This window comes from Ciconia boyciana, chromosome 7, assembly GCF_034638445.1.
Source record: "Ciconia boyciana chromosome 7, ASM3463844v1, whole genome shotgun sequence".
NCBI classification, from domain to species: domain Eukaryota; kingdom Metazoa; phylum Chordata; class Aves; order Ciconiiformes; family Ciconiidae; genus Ciconia; species Ciconia boyciana.
In genome coordinates, this window is record NC_132940.1 from 14201005 (window position 1) to 14223957 (window position 22953).

Below are 22953 nucleotides of genomic sequence, written 5' to 3' on the forward strand. Positions count from 1 at the left end.
CCTAGTATCAGTTTTTTAGCAAAAAGTCTTAACTGAAAGATTTTCAACCTAGTTTAGGTCCAGTCAACAGTGGTAACAGTAATTTCTCTGACTTGTGGCCCCACACGTGTACCTCGGATTTCTGCAGCCCAAGGCCATTAATCTTGTATCTCGCCTGCTTACGCTAGGATTCTCAACCCTGTCTCCCTGCATCATCTCCACAGCTAAAAGAAATTCAGTCCTGTCCCTTTACCTACCTGAAGGACCATCTTCCTCGCCAGCAGCAGGAACTCTGTTGCATGCTCCTCCTTCAGCCCCCTTCTGCATCCTGACCTCTCAGTGAAGGAACTCTGCAGATTTCAAAGTAGAACTCTGTGCCAGCAGCTCCTTAATTCCACCTTTGGGGTCTTTTATTAGGCCTAGGAGGCAAATGCCCCATCTCTGTAATAGCCAGTCCAAAAGCAGAGTTGAGGCTTGCTGCAGGATATCCATAGCCATTAGAAGTGGGCTTGCATACTGCAGGTGAGGAATCTCTGCTCAACTGACTGGCACTGACACCTTTCTCTGATTGTAAGAATAGCTATCTATGTAACTCCTAACTGCCAAATACGTATTTCACCATTAAAGAAAGTTGCTTCCAATGCCAGCTGGTATTTTGTCAAAGGTCCTCAGCTACCATTATGCCTTAAGATTTGAGATGTTACATCCCTGTGTCAATATGGTTGGGAATTTTGTCTAAATAGATCTTTTCTACGCCAGTTTTATATAAAGAGATTATACCTCCAAAACAGATGTTATAGTAACCTATTATTTTCATCTCTCTTTCAATGCACAACTACCTTACTCTGTAGTTCCTTTGTATACTGAAGTCTCAATATTTGTAAGTTTGTAAATGCGTGAGTAACTTTACTCCTTGGGACTAGTTTCATCAGTGCTGTTGCAGTCATTCAGAAGTAGATAAAGTTAAGCACCATGGAAGTCTTTGTAAGGGAGAGACTAAGTGTACCACAAGGAGTTTGATGAACTTAAATTCACTTATGAACAGTTCTTTATGTGGTATTTTATGTTTTAATTTATGATTAATTTCTATTTTTATTATTTTATAAATTAACTGATGTTGTAAAATTATAAATATATGTTTATGAGTATATAAAATAAACTGTACATCCATATATGATATGTAAATTTATACTATATTTTATGAATGCCTGTAGGTTGTAAAAGTAACAACAGGATGGACATTCACAGATATTTTATGTTTTTCTTTAGACTTAAAGATGGATTCTTGTAAGGTGTAATTTTTTTCCATTCAAACCTGCAGTTTGCTTACTTTTTTGCAAGTTTCAGCTATACATAGTGTATAGGGGCTCAAACAGGAATAACTGAATGAAATTATCTATCTGATCTGTCATATGGAGTCAGAGTAGATTGTTCATGATCTTTTTGGGCTTATACCTATTAATCTTAAAATATTTAAAATGCAAAGTACCACTGAAGTAAAAACCTTTTCTAAAAAAAAAATGACACTTGTTTGGTACGGTTGCCCTGTAACTTAAAGGAGTTCAGGTGACCACAGCCCTGAAGCAGTAGGTGTTTTAGGCTTTTCTGAAAAATTAATTTTATATAATAGAGATTTATACTAAATTTACTGTGTAACTTTTGTCTACAATTTTTACATCACTAGGTGCCTGATGGATTTTTTGCACATTTCTATGCTATATGTGAACATATCAGCCCTGTTTTGGCGTGGGGCTTTTTGGGCCCTAGAAATTCCCTTTATGACCTATGCTGCTTCTTCAAGGTTTGGAACTTTCTTTAAATTACCACTTATCTTAATTTAAAAAAAAAAAATCTTCCAGATTAAAAGAAATGAGGATCTTATTTATAGGCATACATTTGCATTTTCCTAAGATTAAGACTAACGGTAAGAAACGATGAAAATAAATATTTTCATATTAAGATTTTTTTAAGCCTAGAACTGTTTTGCAAAGTCTGTTTTAGTGCACTTCTCTCTTAGCACCAAAAGAGTACATAAATTGATGTTTTTAGGAAATGTGTAAAAGAAATAGCTAGCATCGCATACTTTTTTTTCTTCTTGTAAGTGAATACAAGTTTGTCCTTTTTTTCCCCCCACTAGGATCAAGTGCTTTTCTTCCTCAAAGACATTTTTGATTTTGAAAAGGTGAGATACTCAACTATGGAGAGTTTGGCTGAAGATCTTATGCAGTTATTAATCCGACACACTGAACTTTTAATGGCCTATCTTGGAGCAGATTCACTAAAACATGTCAGTGCTTGCGTAAATGGTCATGGGCATGTCATGACCAGTGGACTCTTAGAAGCAAAAGTACAGTAAGCTTAAAATCCATGACAAATGAAATGGAGTGCACTTTGGCATACTCCTTCCCACCTTTCTCTCTAACGCTGAAGCTATCATTGCTGTTACTGAGCAAGCATCTGAAAATCTATCATGTTGCTAAGTATGGAAAAGGACTCAGGGAGGTTAAATGTACATCTGCGAAAAGAACTGGTGAACATATTATTGTATATACCTAAATTAAATTTGCAGCTCAGCTGTCACTGTATTTATACTTAATGTATCCCAAAGCTTTTTTCTGTAATATTTGGGTAAAGTTTATTTATGAAATACTGTACTTTTGCACAGATAATTTGTAAGTGAAGCTGATGGAGTTGTTTCCTTTAAAAGCTTGTAGTACAAAGTGTTCATTACAGAGTCTCCAAATCATTGTGTGTCTAGATCTAGAAGGTGTTTCGACTGGGGTATATGCAGTCTCTGATTCATGTGACACGTGCAATAAAGTAATCACACTGACAAAAGCGAACATGTTGCCACTGCCCTGAAATTACATTTGTGTGGGTGTAAGCAGTCATTTTGTACTACAGTGTAATAGAGTGATGCAGGAAATGCAGGCACCATTTGAGCAGGAATGACTTCCAGTATGCATTTTTACTTATTTTGTTTTAAAATGTCTAAACATCATGAAGGTGTTTGAGAGCACTTATTTATATTCAAAAGGCTATGCTAGCTTCACCAATTAATTTAAAATTTTTCCTTTTTCTAAAACTGTTACTACTTTATATGCTGGTGGTAAATAAACTAGTACCATTCTCAGTTCATATGTAGCATTTCAAAATACATTTTTACATAAGGATGTATGATAAAATTTGTTAATCATGAAACAGAATCGAAGGCAGTGTTTTATAATGAAAAGCATTTCCGTCTTCCTCCCTTCCTTGTAGGAAGTCAGGTGTCTATTTAAGAGGAAATGTAAGCAATTGTGGCCATGTATGTGCAATGCAAAACTGTGGCTCAAGATATGGAACCCTGAACTTCAGATAGGAGCACAGCACAGTAAGGAGGCATGAGGGAACTTGCAGTAACGGTTTTCCTGCACTAGAGGTAATAAATAATGATGCTCTGTAATCTTTGAATTTTTGTAGACTGAAACAATGTTTCATCGTTAGCTTAGGCTCTTAAACTACACTTACATATGCTTTGCCACACAAAGCCAGCCCTCAAGAATCTATCCTGTGTCAAGTAATACAGAGTAAGTAATTACAGAGTAATTCTAAATATTCAGATACTTGAGAAGCATGTTCTTAAAATCTAGCATATTGAAACAAACATTGATTAGAAACATTTCAACTTTTGTTGCAAACACAACCCAAAATGGTGATATTTGAAAAGGAGGGTCTGTGTAATTCCACAGATTTTACTGAAGCTGACATTTTGCTCCTTTGTTGTACTCATTTGATAAATATAAAAATGATGAAAATGTGTCATATGCCTTGTGTGAAATGCCAACTGCTTATGGTTCATTTTAAAAAAAAGTATACTTCTATGTGTAATAAAACAGAAATTCCAAATGCTGCTATTGGCCTATTTCCACCATTCAAGTTGCTGAACTTGGCACCATGCTCCATGCTATACTTTTTTCTCCACAAAGTATGTCTTCAATACCAGCATGTGAAGCTTTTTTCACCCATCTCACTTAGCTTAAACATACTTATCTGCTCAAAAGTGTCCATATCTTGGCAGCTTTTTGAGTCTGTGAATGAAATTGTATGGAACAGTAAGGTGTCTCGATAGGTTCAGAATCAATAGGAATAGCTGGAAATAGAAGTAACAGAGTAAATGGCATCTTCCACAGCAAATGTACTACCTGGAGGTTGCAATGCGTCAAAGGAAACTGTCTGCTGTGGTTTGTCTGGTCTAATAAAATGATGTGAAGAAAATGACACCTGAACATTCATCACAGAAAAACAGAAATGCACTTTTTCACAGAAGTAAATGTATATTTGAGCAATTTTCATATTATTTATAAAAAGCTCTTGAAGAAAGTGCAACAGTGTTGCACATGAAATTATAAATGTTTCCAGATAATTTAATAGTCGATCTGTCAAAAATGAAAGGATTTTTTTAGACAGAAGAATGAAAAAGGTCTAATGAAACACCAAAATATTTAGAAAATGGGTAAGAACCTGATACTATCTGGCTTAAACAAATGTATCCCTTCAAATCAGGAGCACTTCCATGCACTCATAGAGCTCAAAAGTCCATAGGATTGGGCTGGAAATTGGATGGATGCATTTTCCATCCAAAATAAGAATAACAGTATCTGGTTGCTGTAAGATACCACCAACAAATATTTGATTCAGAAACAGTTAAGAAAGCAAGAAAGAAAGAGAGAGAGAGGGGAAGGGAGAAAAAAAGAGAGAGGAAGAGGGAAATGTGCGGGTACATGTGCGTAGGCTTTTGATCTCCTCTGGGTCTTTTTGGACCTTTTCCTAAAAAGCATTCATATATTCTGTCCTTCCTAACTCCAGAGACAGAGCTATAAATTGAAATGGGAGGTAGCTGTCTCCTTGTAACACAGAACTGGAATCAGTTCTCTTATAGCCTAAGGTTTATACGCCTTAGCTAGAAGGTGTATAAAGAATACCTGTTGATAACCAGCCTGGTTATCAGGCATATAATTCTTAGTATGGCTTAAGAATTTCAAAAGTCCACCATCTTTGAAAACACAAGTGCCAGAGCTGCACCAAAACCATGATAGTATGATGCAATTCTACTTTAGTGAATTCATAATCAAAATAAGAATTTAGTTTATAATCTCTAAATTTTTAGATAGTTTTGAATGCCACTTTCCATGCTAATAAGAACAAGCTAAATTTAAAAGCCATCCTCTTCTGCTATAACTGTACTCCTAAGATCAGAAATGTTGAATGTGTAGGGATTATACAAGAATCAAATATTTATATAATTTGTAATTTAGTTGTAATAATAATCTCACTTGTAATGTGTTCTTAATGATTATTATACTTCACTTTTGTAGTCTTTGGTTTCTATCAAACTAAACACTTCAAATCAAGTGTCAGAGTAAGTGTATTTGTGAACTTTCTGTTGCCTAAATGAACTGCAGTTGTTGATATTAAATAAAATAATTCAGTGAAATGACTGTTGCTCATATAACTGTATCTAAAACTTGAATTTGCTCCCTGGAATCCAATAAAAACCAACCATTACAAAATTTATTATATACATGAAAAAGAAACGGAATGGGAACAGCTTTTGAGCTGTCCAGTTTAAACCGATTTTGTCGACCTGTTTCATTTTGCTTCTATTAAATGGTCCACAGCAGTGATACATTTTCAACACGTAGGCCAGTGATCCATCAAAAAGCCAAATATTGGTGTTTCTAGTCTTGGAAGTCAAAAAGTGATTCAGCCACACACCTTAATACATGAAGAAAGCCCCCAGCCTCAGGATGGCTGTTGTGGCTTGCAGGCATGATGCAGGCAAAGTAGATTGCAGTGGTGGGACACAGGCAGTGGTTGGTCATCTGGCGAGAGCCCTGCCTGTCGTACCAACCAGAATGGTTTAGTTGCATTCACCCCTCCATGCAAAGCTGTTGTCTCTTTTCTTGGTTTTAGGAGACGAGTTTTTTCAGGATTATTTCCAAAGCAAACTGCTACAGTGAGCTCCAGTCGTGGAATAATACTTCCTTTGTGGGGTAATATAAATAATGACATAGAGAACATAAAGTGTCTAATCCTTACTGCTGTAGAGGGGCAATGTATATATGCTTTGATCTGCCCAAATTTGTTTTCTGTGTTATATGTGTTCATCTGCTGAAAACTGTTATTTTACTGAGAGTTGAAAGCCGTGCCTTAACTGAAATCTTGTGCCTTTGCTTCAGAAATACGAGTACAGCTATTTCGAGGGTGGCACTGGGGGAAAGTGCCTGCGCTGTCCCTCAAAAGACAAGCACATTTTGTGTGTTAACTTCGATGGCTGTTGTTCAGATTTGCAAAGCCTACGGTCATGTGGTTATCGTCCTAATATTTATAATCCAGCTGGAAGTTAGGCTCCAGCGTGGCAGGCACAATACAAGTGAGATAGGAAGAAGAAAGTTCTGCACCGGAGACCTCGCAATTCAACATGTAGGAAACAAGTCATCTTTAAGCAGGAAAAGGAATGTATTCAGATGTAGTAAAATCATGTTTCTGCCTCTGCTTTGTAAAGTTTCCAGAGAAAGGCGCTGCTTTAAACCCAGCGCGCTCTCCCTCTCACAGGTCTGGCACTAGATTCCCCTCCGCTCCATCAGCTTAACTGTCACATTGCTATTATTAGTTGATTGCTCTCCCTGTGCCATAAAACGACCTAGGACCTGACCACCGAAGGTATAAAGCCTCCCCCCCGCAGGGCACGAACCAGCGGCGGAGAGCGCTCTCTGCGTGCCCCGCGCTCCGCGCCAGCTCTGATTTGGGCCGGGAGGTGAGAGCGGCGGTGTGCCGAGGCTGCGGTGGCTGTAAGTACGTGCTGGCAATTAGCCGCTGGGCTGACGGAACCCTGCCGCTACCTGAGGCAGCGAGCTCTGGGGACGGGGCCGTGAAAAAGCCGGGGTGCCGCCGCCTCAGCCGCGGGCAGGGCAATAGCGAGCGGGCGGGCGGCGGAGGCTGCGGGTCCCCGTCCCCGTCCCCTCCGCCGGCACCGCCCGCGGAGCCCTCTCCCGCCGCTCGCCCGCTGCCCTGCGGCAGGGACGGCGCGGCCAGGAACGCGATAGCCGAGAGGCGGCCTCCGTCCCCGGTTATTTATAGCTCCGTGGTACTTCCAGCCCAAAATAAGCCTGTTGGCCCGGGCGGCTGTCCGCGGCGGGGGGGGGGCCCGGCGGCGCGGCCGGGCTGCGCCCCCCGCCGCGGCGAGGGGCCGGGCATGGCGTGCCGAGCAGCGCCGCAGGGCCGGGGCCGGGGCCGAGGCGGGCCGGGCCGGGCCGGGCCAGCTGCCGCGGCGCGGGGCTCGCCTGGAATGCGGGCGCCGGCCGCGCGTCGCGACTTTTATGGAAACTTGCAGCGCCGGAGCGGCGGCCGCAGCCAAGGGGCGCTCGGCAGCCAAGGGGCGCTCGGCAGCCGCCAGCCCGCCCGCCCGGAGCACGCCGAGCCGCAGCGGCGGGGCAGCGCTCACAGGTAAGAGCGGCTCCGCCGGCCGCGGGTGGGGGAGAGGGCTCGGGCGGGCTCCCCCGCCCCGCGACGCTCCCTGCCGCGCACAGCCCGGCCCGCCCCGCGCTCGCCCCGCTCTGCTGCCCCGCTCCCTCGTCGTGCGGCTGCCCCCGGGCCGGCCGCCCCCCGGCGCCGCTCTCCCCCAGCCCCTCGGGCGCGGCGTCTCCTTGCGCCGCCTCACGGCCCCGCCGCCAGGGAGCCCGCTCCGCCGGTCGCCCCCTCACGGCCCCGGCGGCCGGTTCCCCCGGGGGTGGCCGGGCGGAGCGGCAGCCCGGAGGTCTGTCGGGAGAAGCAGCCCCTTTCGCACCGCGGCCCCGGTGGGGAGGCCGCGGTGGGCGAGGGCCGCCAAGGCCCCCTCGGTTGGGGTGGCAGCCGGCGGGGCAGCGCCTGGGGTGGCTGGCCGGCGGGACGGGCTAGCGGGCTGTGCCGAGCGAGGGCTCCCCGGCGGCGGCGGGGCGGGGGACCCCTCACGGCCCGGGGGCCGGGACTCGGCTGGCCGGCGGCACGGCGCTGCGCCCGCCGCGGGTGCGACCCGGCGCTGACTTTAAATGAAATTCCTGCAGGCAGCGCTTGTGTCCGCCGGGGAATCCCGCCGGAGCTGGCGCTTCGGCTCGCCCCGCAAAAGGCGGCCCAGGGCAAGCAGGGAGCCGCAGCGGCAGTCGGGCAGCTTTCGTGCTGGCCTGAGGCGCGATGTGGTCTCCGTGGTGAGGCTGCCTCCGAGTGATGCGTGCTTAAGAAAAGTTGTTTGAAAATCCCTTATGTTCATAAACCGCGTGTCTCTACGTAAAGAGGAGTTCAGTTTTGTTGGTGTGGTCTTCAGCAGCAAGGGCGTACCGATGCATTTGTAGGTTCTGCTTCATCCTAAAGTGATCGTAAGACAGCGTGGCTTGGAAGAAAATACTGGGCTTCCGTGACAGCTTACAAACTATTTATTATCACGTTTGTTTGTTTTAGGTAAATAAGAGCTTCTGCTAACGCAATAAACATCTGCTAAAAAAGCGTGGTTAATGAAACGTATTAGTATTTCGAAAATTAATCAGCAAGTAGCAGCATGCTAGAAAACATAGTACTCTTAACCTTAGCTCTCAGGTCTTAAGAGACCTTCGATCTCTTAGAAAAATGTGCAATTAAATGAAATTGTAAAATAATAATTAGTCTTATAAGAGGGCCAAGTGTATTAAGGGACATACAGAAGTATGAGAGTATGTCTAGTATACATAGAAAGCACAGTCTGGTGAAATACAAGAACTGGGTAGATGGTTTAAGACACGCCTAAGAAATACCTTCTCTAACTGCATTTGGAATATTTTAAATGAGTAGTTTCCTCAGTGAAAGAAGTCAGACAATCTGTCATTCACCATACTTGGATATTCAGCTTTGAAACTCCTTTAGCAAGGAACGGTGCCATGGCCGAGCCCTCTGGAAGCTAGCTGTGGGAAAACGGAGCTGAAGGTTAACGACGGTGGAAGAGCAGTTCAGGAAGCAATAGGAGTGACCCTTTGCTGTGCAATGAAGGCAGCCATACCCGCTCAGATGAAGGTATTACACACGATCTGGTTTTGATGGGCATCAGCGCTACCAGCAGAGTAGGGTTGGTCAAGTGGAAGCAGCAGCTTATCTCCAGGAAGCCAGGAGACCGCTCCTTTGCAGCAGAGGCATGGCACGGGCACAGTGACCACCGCTGTGTTCAGTCTGAGTTGACCATGAGGATTTCAGAGAAGAGGCAGATAGGCTGTGTCCTGTCATCTCAGAAGCAAAGCAGCAAACTGCAGTAGTGCTTCATGTCCAGTATTTTATCCCACGTTTCAGTACCCTGAGCTCTGACGTCGTGTCAGTGAAGTCAACAAGAGATGAGCTCAAATCACGCTGTTTCTCTTCAGCTGCTGTGACAGTGGGGGGTGGAGGAACTATGGCATGGGGCAAAATACGCTGATTGGGGACCTCGGTTCTCTTGGGCACCTCGGTTCACAATTTACTGCCACCCATGCTTAGGATCAGCAGATACCTTGGAAGATGAAATCATGGGCCAGGAGATCTCAGCAGGGCTTCCCCCATAACAGAGCAGTCTTTCAGCCCCCAGTATGTCTGCTCTGGAGCCTATGTACCCCATAATAGTACCTGAAGAGAGTAAGGAATTAACAGACAGACCTTTTCTACAGAGAAGGGTGGTTTTATTTTTTTAACACAGCAGTTGGACTGCATGGCACTGTCACATTAAGAGTATTTATAGTTATATAAACAGGCATAGACAAAATCCTTTATAATAAATACATTTTATAAATAACAACATATCTGCAAGGACTATTCTACTATAATATGAGACTCAATAAATGTTGAAGTGCAATAAATTCAAAGATTGAGGAAAAGAGTGTATGAAATTGAATTATCTGGGTCAATTGTCAGTAAGCATTCTAGTCTTTAATTATAAAGACTTAATGAAGGAAATACAAGCGAGTGGAAGTCATTTTGTATTTTACAAAACGTGAAGTTTAGACAGCTGGTGTTAATTGTCATAACTCATTGGCTTCAGTGGAGCTGACAGTTTATGCCAGTTCAGGATCTTCCCCTATGCACGATAATTTTAGTATCTACTTTAGTCTCTGTAATTTAGTACAACAACTGGTAGTGTCATTCCAGACGAGTTACAGTAAGGACGTAAATGCTGAACATCGCTCTATTTCCCCTCCTTTTTCCAGTTCTATTTAATATTTCGTTAAATATTTTAACATTGTGGACTGTGTTTTCCTCTCCTAAGTACTTTGGCTGCAAGTAGTGAATTTCCAACTCTCACAATATGGTTTTCTTCTATAATGGAGTTTTCCCTGCAAGTAGATCACAAAGAGGAGACAGATGGTAAACGTAACTGAGACTGTGCCGTGAAGTGCTTATTTATAACTCACAGTAGCCATAGGACAGCAGGGGGGCCTCCCGAAAGGAGAAATCACAGAGGAACTAGTCTTTTTTTAAAGTCCTGGCTTCGTACTCCTACTGTAAAGAGTAGTATTCAGTTCAGGAAAACGTTGGTATTTTTCTGCATCTCGTGTGAGGATGTTAATCACTCCACTGAAAATCAAGAACTTCTATGTTTTCTAATGAAGGGGAATTTTATTATTTATGGGAGGTTTTTTTATTTGGTTAAAGCTGCACAACATTTTTTGATCAATTGAGGACTCTAACCTCCTTTCAGAAATGGAAATTAATTACATTGAAGGAGATGGATTTTGGGACTTGTGAGCCATCAAACCTTCTGCATCCCCTTGATGGTTTTCTTGTTCACTTTGATAATTTTGCCTAAAGAAGTAAGGTGTTAGGGAGTCTGCGTGAAAAGTTGAAGAAGTGCTACAATCATAACAAATCAAGACACATCGGAGGTGATAGCTTACCCATTTACAGCCAACAAATAAGATGCTTGAAAACAGTCGATGTTGATTTTTTTACGGAGTATTTCTAACCTATTGCCTAGTTTCCTACGCATTAGTCGTTTTGTATTCAATTTTCACTTGAAAATTCTTAGAGATCACTCTCTGCATTACAGCCAGTCAAGCCATTCTGGTAATGGCATTTCCTCTTCCATTCAGGTCCAGAGGTAGGACCATAGATCAAAGGATGGAGGTTGAATTTCTCATCTAGGAAAAATCTCAATGTAGACCTCCTTTGAAAGTGGAACTGCAGTCTAGTACTTTCAGTATAAACATTGTAACATCAGACTAACATTTCCTGAGATATCTCGTTTAATCATAGGAAAGGTAAAATGTGGAGAAAAAAAAATAATTAGACTAGTGTCAGGTGAATGCTAGAGTGATGAGACTGGACAGGTAAAGAAAAGCCTAGTAACCAGCTCAATTCATTTTTTGATCATGGTTATGTTTGACATTATAACCTGTGATTCTTCTGAGTGGGAAGCTTCAATGAGAACCTCTTACAGCTTTTCCTGAGATATGTTGATCTCAGGAAATAAAAGAAAAGATGAGACTGAATCTTAAGATTGGACAGCTTCATAATAGGAGGACAAAGCTCTTCTGAAATAAGTACATATACAAGTAGACTCTCGCCTCAAAGAATAAGCATTACTTGTATTAGATGAACTCTGTGGGAAAATTCTTATTACAAAACAAAGATATATATACAGCTTCAATATACAACTAGTTCCTCTCAAAAGGGAATTGGTAGGAAGGTATCTTATTTAAAAGTAGCTATTGTTAGAAAATAAAATATGTCAAAGTTTCTCGGGTTGGACAATTTATTACCACATACTTTGTGCAAAGCTACCGGCAGATGGTGAAGGCACTGTTCTTCCACAATTTGTAGGTGTCAGGACTTTTTGACTTAGCCACTTTGGTTTTCTCAACAACAATACATTGACCGTGTGGATCCTCTCCTAATGGTAAGGCAGATACAAAGGAGCTTCAATCCACTGTTGTTGTTCCTGAAGCAGTGGTCACTGCCTCATGGACTCAAGCCAAAACTCAAGGAGTGCTTCTTTTTTTCCTGAAGGTACTAGATTGTCTTTCTTGGAAATGACTCATCTGCCTTGAGGGGTGCCTGTGGCAGGGTCCTGCTGCGGTTCCTGCTCGAGGTTTAGCTACCACGGAGAGAGATGAAAGTGCAAACATGGGTGGTATCATGTTTAGTAATGCCCTACTGCTTTATATCCGTATCTTTTAGCATCAAAGGTGGAGGTAGGATGACTTGCAGATGCAAAATGTCTTAGAGCCAGCTGGCTAACCTTCAGGCATATTAAGAGTTAGTGATGCCAAGGAACTGGAAAGTAGCCTAAAGTAATAGCAGATATGGCAGTAATCCAAATGGCAGAACCGTATCTGCCATCCTGAGGGCCCACAGCCTGTTGGACTGGCACATTTTTGGAAGTTCAGACAGCAGGAATTTGCAAAGAAAATTTTTTTAAACATTTGCACTGTCAAAGCAAATTTCAGATTTGTTATTTGGGGGAAGGTCTCACTGCTGTCAGCAATCTTAGTGACACTGTCAAGGGGTTCAGGTAATTAGAGCTATCAGAAAGGCTCAAGACAAACTTGATCCAAAAGCTCAAAAGCTAAATTGTGGTCTCAGACATGTAAACATAATCTTCTTCCTACAATTAATTGCATATAATAAGCAAATCAGACTTTGGAATAGTCAGTTTTCAAATGACTTCAAGAGGAAGCCATATAGATAGGCTTTGTTACTGTAGTGAAGGTTAGCAGCAACCTTCACTTGAGGTGTTTAGGTGAAATGGAATTCTTCCTGAAAGATCACCTTTGGGACTGACTTTTATGCTCCAGCCCTGTATGAAGGCTAGGAGGTCTCTATGTCCCAGGCTTCTTCAGTGCATGAAGTGTACCGATGCATGATGTTCCTTTGTTTTCTGATGGGCTCATGCAGTGAGCCTTTTATTCAGCTTCTGTATTTTAAGTACAAGGCTATCAGCCACAAGTAGGGAAGAAGAAATTGAAAAAGCAGAGAAGCAAAAGAAGAGAACAGAGAAGAACTTCTCTAAGACCTGCTTAGAAAAATTAGGAAGTCAAAGGATTTTAACTCGTTTTAAGGTTATAGTGGTCACAATGGGGATTTTACTTACATGCGTGAAGTAAGCTAAAGCTTACAGAGAGGTGCAAACCCAACTGCACAATATACAAATGCCTATTAAAGTGTATGGGGACCTTGAGACCACATGAATGCTAGTGAAGTTATCTGCCTTTCTAGACACAACAGAATTTTAACATGCTATTGCTGATCTGAAACAGTCTAAATAGGAACTAACATTAAGTACTTTTATGTTCATGTGTTCACAAGTGACAAACTGAAATGCCTTGGATTACTATCAGTCTACAAATGTATTTGTCAACTCCGATTTGGGGGGAAATGACTTTCCATACTCATTTGTTGAAAAGGAACACCCAAGTGTTCTCCAGAACACCTCTGTTGAACCTGAATTTGAAGAATTTGGAATTTGTAAATCAGGGCAGGGATTGGTAGCTAAATGCTCGTTTCATATGTTGTGACTGCGTTCATTTGGAAGAACATCCCAAGATATCTGAGAATCTCATCCGATCTGTATAGCTACAGCAGCGCCAATGAGCATTGATGACGTTGGTGTATTTTTGAAAAGCTTGTATGACAACGACTCTTAATGTTCATTATTTTTAACACCACATAAAAATTCCCATGTTTATAATCTGTTTGTAATTAAGAATTAGAGAACTTAAAGGCTAAGAACTATTAAGAACTTAACTTTCCATATCACGAAATGCCCTGACTTCAGTTCCTCTAAACCACAAGTGAGAAGTTCCTTCCAGTAGTAAGCTACTTTTCTAGCCTTTTTACTTTGAGCCTTTGAGTCTGTTTGTTTGCAACATGTTTGTCACACTGAATTTTTAGGCTTACCTGGGACTCAGGGCATCGGTACAGTACAGACAGCAATGGCACTGGAGTCATGTCACGATTTCCTTCCTCCCACAAGCTCTGATAGACCTGATGATTCAAAAAACAAGGAGGGAAAAAAAAAGGCTTGCCCTGAACTTGAAGTGGCTTTCTGTTAGGTTCCTAATGAGTACAGCGTAATTTAAAATTTGTAACACTTTTCTCCTAAAAATTGCAGTGCAATTTCCAGCCCACAATTAAATGATATAAATACTTTCTCTAAGGTATGTATGTGGCTTACCTAACTCATTTCATAGTTTTTAGCACTAGTTTTCCCTAGAATAGCCCCAGGAAAAAGGAAAGCATTATTTTGTATTCCCATATTGGGTGAAGAGCTGACAGAGTTGCCTGCCTGGCTGAGACTCAAGCAAGAGCATTCACCCAGGCAGGAGATCCAGCTGCATCTCTGAAATGCAGGTAGGTCCCCCCAGCCACCGGGCTATCTTTTCTCCTGTCAGCCGTATAAAGGCGAAGCAGAGTCTCCAGGAGGCTGTGGGGCTTTGGCCCGAGCACTCTGCAAACTTCATGCAACCTGAGCTCACTGGCTCGTACATCAGACTGAAGCGGAGCAAGCGGAGGTGCAGAGCGCATTCCTTTCTGCTAGCATGAGTATTGAGAAAAACAGTTTCGTAACACACCAGACAGGGCAGCCAGGGCTTGGCTCCAAGTTATTTTTTCTTTTTTTTTTTTTTAAATGGAAATTAAAACCCAATATCTAGGACTATATAGAGGGGTTATGAGCATGAATAGTGAATCATAAGCTTGTTCTTTTAGTTACTGTTGCATACTTAGAACCTATTCATGTCTTCAAAAGCCTCAAAGGACCAAATGAAATTGTGATACATCAATTTCAGCCTGTGCGAACTTATTTACAGGAAGATGGTTAAAGCATCATTTAAAAGGAAAAGAAAGGAATATAACTACAACTGTTTCTTTCAGGTAGAAACTGAAAGCAATCTTAAACATACCAGGTGCAGAGCACAATACAGTAGCCATGAATGACATTGCACAGAAAACTGAGGTATGTACCAATTTTAAGGTAATCAAAGTAATGTAGTAATTTACAACTGATGCTTGCAAAAAGAGTAATTACAAACAACTGTAAAAGACAAACAATTATACTGGAAGTCTGCTGGTATTGCTGTTATTTTAAGACAATGGAAGGGCACTTGAAAGTAGCTTAAGGAAACGATCTGATTTGATGGAATCTGTGAAATATGTTCTTACTGTTATTAAAAAAACATGAAGGAGGAAGGCAAAAATATGAAGAAACTTTAAATGTTGGGGAGAAATTCAGGGCAACATTCATATCTAATTCTAAAATGTAAATATTAGGCTACTTTGAATATTTCTTCTTCTACGGAGACTCACTGAACAACAGGAACAAAAGCAGGAACAAAACCTATGGGGTTTGGTGGAAAATATGAAACACGGAATGTTTTAAGCCAGTTTTCTCAGCATTGCTGTATTGAGAGCATTCCTGTAGTCATGGAGTAAAAAGAGAGAAAACTTCACAGTCGTTCTGAAAAGCAGGAACTTCTCTTACTGTTTGGCCACACACAGACTAAGCATTGGCAACAAAGTGTCCAGTGGCTGTATCAATATCAGAGTCCTGCAAGTCCAGTGATCTTGATGCTTTATAACATAAAATCACTGGACTTCTGAGTTTCTCTAAATATTCGAAAAGTAAGTATATAATGTATTGGAAGTTTTAAATGAACAAATACTACTATTTCTTTAAGAACCATATATGGCTGTTGAAGTGTTGCAGAAGAAAACATTCATATTGTATTATATGTCTGTGTCTTTATATCTGTTTTAAATGCTAGGGGTGGAGAGGCTCTCTGGTGACTGCTTATGATTCAAAGCAACAATATAAATTTTTAAAGCCATAGTAATTGAAAATGTACATTCACATAGTTCATATACTTAGTGATATAGCTATTCATTACAATTACTTATAGCCTAAGTTTAATGCAATGCTAAATGTTGTTTTGGATATTTTAGTATTTATTACCATTTATGAACAAATACAATGATGCTTAATAGATGATGGCTAGTGGCACAAAGTTCATAATCCCAAATGCACTTCTGTTTTATGTTCTTACATTCTTTCTAATCCAATCTATCAGAATATTTCTGTCTATCTGTTTCAACTTTCTTTTTCTTATCTTCATTTCTTCTATATCTTCACCAAGATTCTGCTTTCTTCATCTAAACCCGTCCAAAAATCCTATGTGCCCAAGCTTCACAAGGGTGATGTAAAGGATAAATTTGAAGCTATGCAGAAAGCAAGGGAAGAAAGAAATCAAAGGAGATCTAGAGATGAAAAGCAAAGAAGAAAAGAACAATATGTTAGAGAGAGAGAATGGAACAGGAGAAAGCAGGAGGTTATTTTCTTTGCAAATATTTTGTGTTATTTTAATATTCAATATTATATGTGAAAATCTTTTCACATTATTTTAAGACAATAATATTGGAACTTTATTTAAGGTATAAAGACCGTTTACTTTCTGTGTTTCATCAACTAGATGAAAGAACTGCTTGGATCTGATGAAGATGATGATGCAAAATCATCTAAAATAGAAAAAGGTTATGTTCCAAAGCTAATAGGTAAGAGAGGCCCAATTTTAAAGGCCACATCATTCACTAGATAAGTATTAGATGCAACTACTGAACTGTGTATTTCATTCACAGGAACTGTTAAAGGCAAGTTTGCAGAAATGGAGAAGCAAAGGCAAGAAGAAGAAAGAAAAAGAATGGAAGAAGAAAGAAAGCGCAGAATCGAACAAGATATGATTGAGAAAAGAAAAATTCAAAGAGAATTAGCAAAAAAAGCACAGGAGGTATGTTCATTTGATCACAATAGTCAGGATATAATTGTAAACAATCAGCACAAGAAAAAGTTTTGTATTGATCAGAAAGATTTGATCTTAAGATTTACGATAGTGGTGATTTACATGGGAGATGCTCAATGGGATGGAATTGGGGAATAATGTTCAGAGAATCTTCATCTTCACTGCTTTATGGTAACAATTTTTTAAGCACTAAACTTGAGTTACAGATGAAACCAGGCAGGCATAAACCTGGTAGGAATATGAATCAGGCACAATTCTGCTGTCATATGCATACAAGAGTTTATAGAATTTACTAAACCAATTTAAAAATGTTTCTTATATTTTACCAACCCTTACTTTAGACAATTTTTGCTTATACATTAGTGAATACAGTTCAATGATAGATGAACTAAGGCAAGCAAGAAGAAATAGGAAAATGCCATCAGCAAGCAAAAATGAGAAGATACTAATGCAGTAAAAATCATAAATCATGAAGACTCAGATCATGTTTTATTCCTTTGCCACTTTGTGAATCTTTATTGCATATATATGTGAACAGACTCCAACTTTTGTTGATGCCCATAAAGCAAATTTTGTCTTTTGTAGAATTTTGCATTGGGGTATCACATTTCATTCCTTTTGTAAGGTTTCTTCAGTGCTGCAAATACTGCAGTGAGAGTGAAAATCTAAATGATAGACTAGAACCATAAGCAAATTTTTATTTAACCAAAAGATAGTAGTACTTAATTTAGGTTTGGTTTTGTTGTAAGAAAAGAAAAACAGTGCTATAGGAGGAGTCAGTTTTCAACAAGGACTTGGATAGTATTTTCTATTAAGACTTTTAACATTGTTAAACCTGGACTTTTACCTGGAAATGTATTTAGCGTATATTTAATCTACTCTGAAAGACAGAAGTACATACCATGTAGAATTTTAGAAAGTACGTTAGTTTTAGACAGTAACATATAAAGACACCATATGAAGCAAATACAGCAACAGGCTTTTTGCAGGAGTTGAGGGGAAGACAATGTCACTTGCATCAGAAATAATCAATGAGCTTGCTTTAGCTTTTTTTTCTTTTTACACAATTCTGGAATGCTTAAATTAAGAACGGACATCTAAAGCACTCTTCTCAGTTCATCACTGCAGTGTTAAGAATGCTTTAGCATGCTTTCTCTATGATGTTTTATGTCATGTTCCCTCTTCCTGAACAAGCTAACCTATCTGAAGTATTCCAACAAAGGTTCAATCATTACCATCTCTGTCAATTTAAGTGCTACACACATATCACTGATACAAAAAGAATTTCCAGTTCTATGTTTGCAAATCTAAGGCAAAGAGCCGAAGTAATGTAATCATATGAAATTCTTATTTAATAGATTGATGACTTTAACAATACGGGAACTGAATCAGCAGCAGAGGTAATCAGATTTTTTTTTAAAGAAATGTTCACCTACATTTTTATTCACTTTGTTTTATTATTGTAATTTGGTCTGGGAAAACTTAGAAAAGGGCACACAAATACCTAATTAAAATTCCACCAAGAAGCTAACAAATTTTTAAAGTGTACGGAACTGTATGTCTGTACTTGAAGTGAATTTATTTAAGTTTGCAATAGAGTCTGCACTATTAATACTTTGTGTTTAGTTAAAAACATCTAAAATGTAAACATTCAAAGCCACCAGAGTGATTTGAGGTATACTGGCAATGATACTCTAAGTCTGCTCGCTTTGGAAAGTATCATCTTAAAAGCTCTTTGCTTTAAACTTGAAATTAAAAGGGGATTCTGCCAATATACAAATGTTTGAACACCTTACTCTTTTTTTTTTTTTTTAAATTGACTAATTTACCATACGAGTTTGAATTTTAAGTCTTGCAAATAAATGTTTAATTTCAAAAAGCTAGGTCCAAAGGTCCTATTGTCTTTCACTAACACAAGAAAATCACATTCCTACTACAGTTTTGGAAAGACAGAGAAACAAAACACCCCCTTTATTTTTAAGTTATTTGACAGTATTCCTGTTAATCATGGTATTTTGGGAAAAAACCTGGGTAAAATGTATTTTGGCAAGTAAGTTCTGAAAATAGTTTTGAAGCAGCAACATCCTTCAAAAAATTACTCTGCCTGACAAATTACATATTGCTTTCTAGAACTACTAGCTTATTCCAACTGCAGTATATCCTTCACTTAGTAAACATAACACTGGAACTAGAGTTTGGCTGCGATTGCTATGTATTCACAATTTCACCTGTTCTTCTCCAAACCATAAATATTTATAACTAACAGTTAATGAAAATATGTAAAGAAATTAAGGAGTTTGCCAGCAGTTATGTTTAAAATATAATTCAACCTTGATGCTCTTCAGATATTACAAGAAAACTAGTGACTGCCTCAGGCAGATGGGTTTATTCTTGTTAGTACTCAATACAAGTAATTATTTTGGAAGCTTTGGTGCACAAAGGTAAAACCAGCAGTTTAATTAAGAAATGAGTCCATCTAGAAGTCAAGCTTTATGAAAATATAATAAATATCTTTTTGGACAGGAAGGGGATGATTCACTGCTAGTTACAGTAGTGCCTGTAAAACCCAGCAAAACACCTGGGAAGATGAAAATGAACTTTGAGAACACAGGAAAGGAGAGAGCAGAACAGAGGGAGAGACAGGATGACGAAATGAAGCTAAAATATGAGGAACAAAACCAATTCCTTAAGGAAACCAAGTGCCTTTCATTTGTCATGGTAAACCACTCATCTAAAAATACCTAAGAAATAAATAACTATTATTTTAGATATAACTATTTCATTTCTCTTACACAGGGTGGAAATGAAGACAATGAAACACAAGAGCCTCTGTCTCCTGGTAAGCTGAAAGTAACATTTGAAGAACTTGAAAGACAAAGACAGGAAAATCAAAGGCGGCAAGCAGAGGAAGAAGCAAGACAGCGCTTAGAAGAGGAAAAACGTGCCTTTGAAGAAGCTAGACAGCGAATGGTAAATACACGTTTTGTTCATGTTGTTACAGAATTTTCACATACTATATGCTTTTACATTCTTTCCTGTATCTGATTCTTCTTTTTTCTTATTCCTTAACTCTATTTCAAGGTGTTAAGAGTCTGAAAACTGTGTCAGCATTAATTTCTGAAAGATGTATTTTTGACCTTAGTTCTAACTCAGTACCCGCACTGGCATAATGCTTTAGATATTCTTTTAGTAAAAGCAGGAAATTTATGTATTTTAAATTTGCCAGCAATCTTAGCAGGTTTTATATCTACACTTTGTAGTACCTTAAACTGTAAGTCCTCAAGAAGATAATTAGTTGTCTGTTTTGTTCTTAAATAGTGCTTCAGATGTTTCAGTACCAGTTTTTGATGAAAACATTCTGTAGTAACAGAATGCTATTTCTTATTCCCATATTTATTTATAAATACGATAGATAAATACATCAATTACAACTTTCCTCTTATGAAGAAAGGGAAAAAAGACAGGTCAGCTCTCTTGTATGTATTGACATAAAGAACAATGGACTAGAAATTACGAGATTAAGCCCCAAATTGTCAGAAATGTAGCTCACAATTCCTGTTTTATATTACTTGCAAAACTGCCTCCATATGTGTTCTTTATCATAAGCCAGACTTATTCTAGATCAACTATAAACAGATCTCACTATAGTTTGTTCTTTGATCATACTAAAGGCATCATACACTTAGGATTAACATAAGGATATACCAGATAGTTTAGTTCTATATTTCCTCACTTTACTATACTCAATTTCCAAAAGCCTTTTTTAAGTTCGGTGTTTAAATCTCTTTCCCCTGTACAATCATGATCATGACTTTGTTAATTCACATACAAAGAAGATTAATGAGAAATGAGATTTTGATCTTCCATGAAATCTTTTGAAAACATTATTTCTAGGAATTTGCTAACTTTAACTTAAAAAGAGTATAATTATGAATGGACATTCTTGGACAAACAGCTCAAGATCACTATGTTGACTATATTTCAAAAACATTCAAGAAATTTATATTCTCCAAATAATAACAAAAAAAAACCCCCCACCACGGAACCTCCAGAAAGCTGAAACACTGAAATTCCCAACTGGTCCAAATTGAGAGGGTTCTAGGTTTAGGCAGATACCCAAATTGTAGTTTACTCCTCCACCTCCATGAAATCACTTAACCTTTCCTTGACATTATGCCAATAATGCACTTTTTTCTTCTTATTTGGCGGTGGGCAGGGGATACCAGTGAAGGACAAGAGGGAAGAAAATGAAGGAGAGAGAATTTCGTGAAGTCACTAGCCATTCTAACTGAAGATTTGTTTCCAATTCCCACCCTTATGTATATGCATTTATTAACCAAGTAATATAAAGTAATTTACAAATTCTCTATTTCAAAAGAAATTTTCTAACATGCAGTTTTATCTGATATCAGTGGTTGTCAAAATTTGAAGTAAAAAGTTTTCTTAAAGGAAGAGTTCAGCAATTGATTTCCTTCAATTCTTTCTTTTTTCCCTATGAATTCTAAATAAAAGATTTCTGTAATTCCCTTAACTGGCTACCCCACATACCAGTCCCGGGGCTGCTTGCAGTGTACAAAAATCTGGAACATCAATACTCTGACAGTTCCCAGTCAATTTCCTCCATTAACAAATAAAGTACTCTGAGATATCTTCTGAAGATGGTTCGGTCTTTTGTTCTTGATTGCAGTTTGCAAACCACAGGCTTCTCTTAGCAGATAAGTGTTCACTGGAGACAAGCAATAGTGAAGAGATCACAGTATCTCAATTCCCTTTCTTCAGTGATGATTAAATGTCTAAAAAGAAAAGAAAAAAAAATCTCAGTCTGGAGTAATAGCAAAATGTTAATTGATTTAGTTTTGCCAGAAAACTCTACAGCATTTTTTTAACTGGTAAGTGCATTGGTGAAAACAATTTATATGCAAACAAAAAGACTTGATGGTATAAAGGTCTATGGAAGTAATGTAAAGAAAGTGAAAAGGGAGTGATTTACAGTAAAGGATCCAACCCTGAGACCATAAAATACATACTTAATTGTTCAGCCTTTTCCTGATAACACATTGTTCTTTGAATTACACACCTGACAGATTTTTAAAAATTACAGAAGCTACATATAGGATACTGAAATACGTTTCTTTTCTCCCTCCCCTGGCTAAAACCAAGACTAAAATGTTTCTTACAGGAACCAAACTCTTGATACATTTTTTTCCCCCCAAGAGAAAAAAAAAACATTTATAAAAGATCAGAAAAGAATTAATGGAGTATTTATTTACTATAAAGAATATTTTTCTGTTTAGATAAGTCCTTTCTGTTTTTTCCTCTCCCTCTTCTCTGAAGATAAATGAAGGTGGCGATGAAGAATCTGAAAATTCTGTTAAAGAATTCCGTCCTGGTAAACTCAGACTCAGTTTTGAGGAGATAGAAAGACAGAGGAGAGAAGAGGAAAAGAGGAAAGCAGAAGAAGATGCAAGACGACGCATAGAAGAGGAGAAGAGAGCATTTGCTGAAGCAAGGAAGAACATGGTATGGCATATTTGTTTACTATATAGTTTAATTTTTACCTAAGTCTCTTTTACCTAAGCTCTGGGAAAAAGCTTTAAATACAGTTAGGAATGCATGCTTCAGCTCCTTCATTAATTAGTTCACCTCACTACTTATTAGAAGGTAGGGGGGTAAACTAATAAAGTTCATTTACCAAAAGTCATCACAGAACAATCCCTCCTCACAGCAAGCCTAGAAAGGATTTCAAATAATTTAGTCAAAACCAGATATTGCATTCAATGGGTATTATTATGCTAGATGCAACGAACTTGGAAAGCAACATATTTTCACAAGGAGCATTTGTTGGGTTTTTTTATGGGGGGGGGAAGAGCAATTCCTTTTACTTCTCCAAGTTTATCTCCCTACCTTTACAGGGTGTCCACCAGTCAGCTCTTACTAGCTAAAGCATAATTAATGACATATTAGAACACTGCTCACTGCAATGACAAATTTTGATGACAAATTTTATAGTCATCTGTGGCCCCTTAGGAAGGAAAAATTAAGTAGGCTAAACTCAGCTAACTGATGTTTTTATTGTATGTCATTGCTTGTTCAGAGAAACAGAAAAAGTAACTTGTGGGATTTACCATTAGAACAATTTGTAATACAGAACTTCCTCAGACAACTATGGATCTCT

The 22953-nt window shown here is 39.2% G+C and overlaps 3 protein-coding genes across 19 annotated transcripts in view; 2 read left to right on the forward strand and 1 right to left on the reverse strand.

Moving 5' to 3' along the window:
* The window catches only part of MIGA1 (mitoguardin 1), a 45810-nt gene extending 40373 nt beyond the window's left edge, over positions 1-5437 (forward strand). For both annotated transcript variants that reach the window (XM_072866584.1, XM_072866585.1), the window contains exons 15-16: positions 1664-1780; positions 2117-5437. In XM_072866584.1, coding sequence (XP_072722685.1) covers positions 1664-1780; positions 2117-2335 — 336 coding nt within the window. In that variant the 3' untranslated portion in view covers positions 2336-5437. The remainder of the gene's footprint in view (positions 1-1663; positions 1781-2116) is intronic.
* A 1270-nt stretch (positions 5438-6707) lies between these two features.
* NEXN (nexilin F-actin binding protein) overlaps positions 6708-22953 on the forward strand; it is a 34023-nt gene continuing 17777 nt past the window's right edge. For 5 of the 13 annotated variants that reach the window (XM_072868930.1, XM_072868926.1, XM_072868934.1 and 2 more), the window contains exons 1-8: positions 7331-7467; positions 14860-14941; positions 16452-16533; positions 16618-16766; positions 18137-18178; positions 19302-19496; positions 19575-19748; positions 22113-22298. In XM_072868930.1, the coding sequence (XP_072725031.1) occupies positions 14915-14941; positions 16452-16533; positions 16618-16766; positions 18137-18178; positions 19302-19496; positions 19575-19748; positions 22113-22298 (855 nt within the window). In that variant the 5' untranslated portion in view covers positions 7331-7467; positions 14860-14914. Of the gene's footprint in view, positions 6817-7330; positions 7468-14859; positions 14942-16118; positions 16311-16451; positions 16534-16617; positions 16767-18136; positions 18179-19301; positions 19497-19574; positions 19749-22112; positions 22299-22953 lie in introns of those variants that run through there. The other 8 variants (XM_072868932.1, XM_072868931.1, XM_072868939.1 and 5 more) reach the window with 7 other exon arrangements.
* FUBP1 (far upstream element binding protein 1) overlaps positions 21539-22953 on the reverse strand; it is a 36772-nt gene continuing 35357 nt past the window's right edge. For all 4 annotated transcript variants that reach the window (XM_072868921.1, XM_072868924.1, XM_072868923.1 and 1 more), the window contains one exon: positions 21539-21571. In XM_072868921.1, coding sequence (XP_072725022.1) covers positions 21554-21571 — 18 coding nt within the window. In that variant the 3' untranslated portion in view covers positions 21539-21553. The remainder of the gene's footprint in view (positions 21572-22953) is intronic.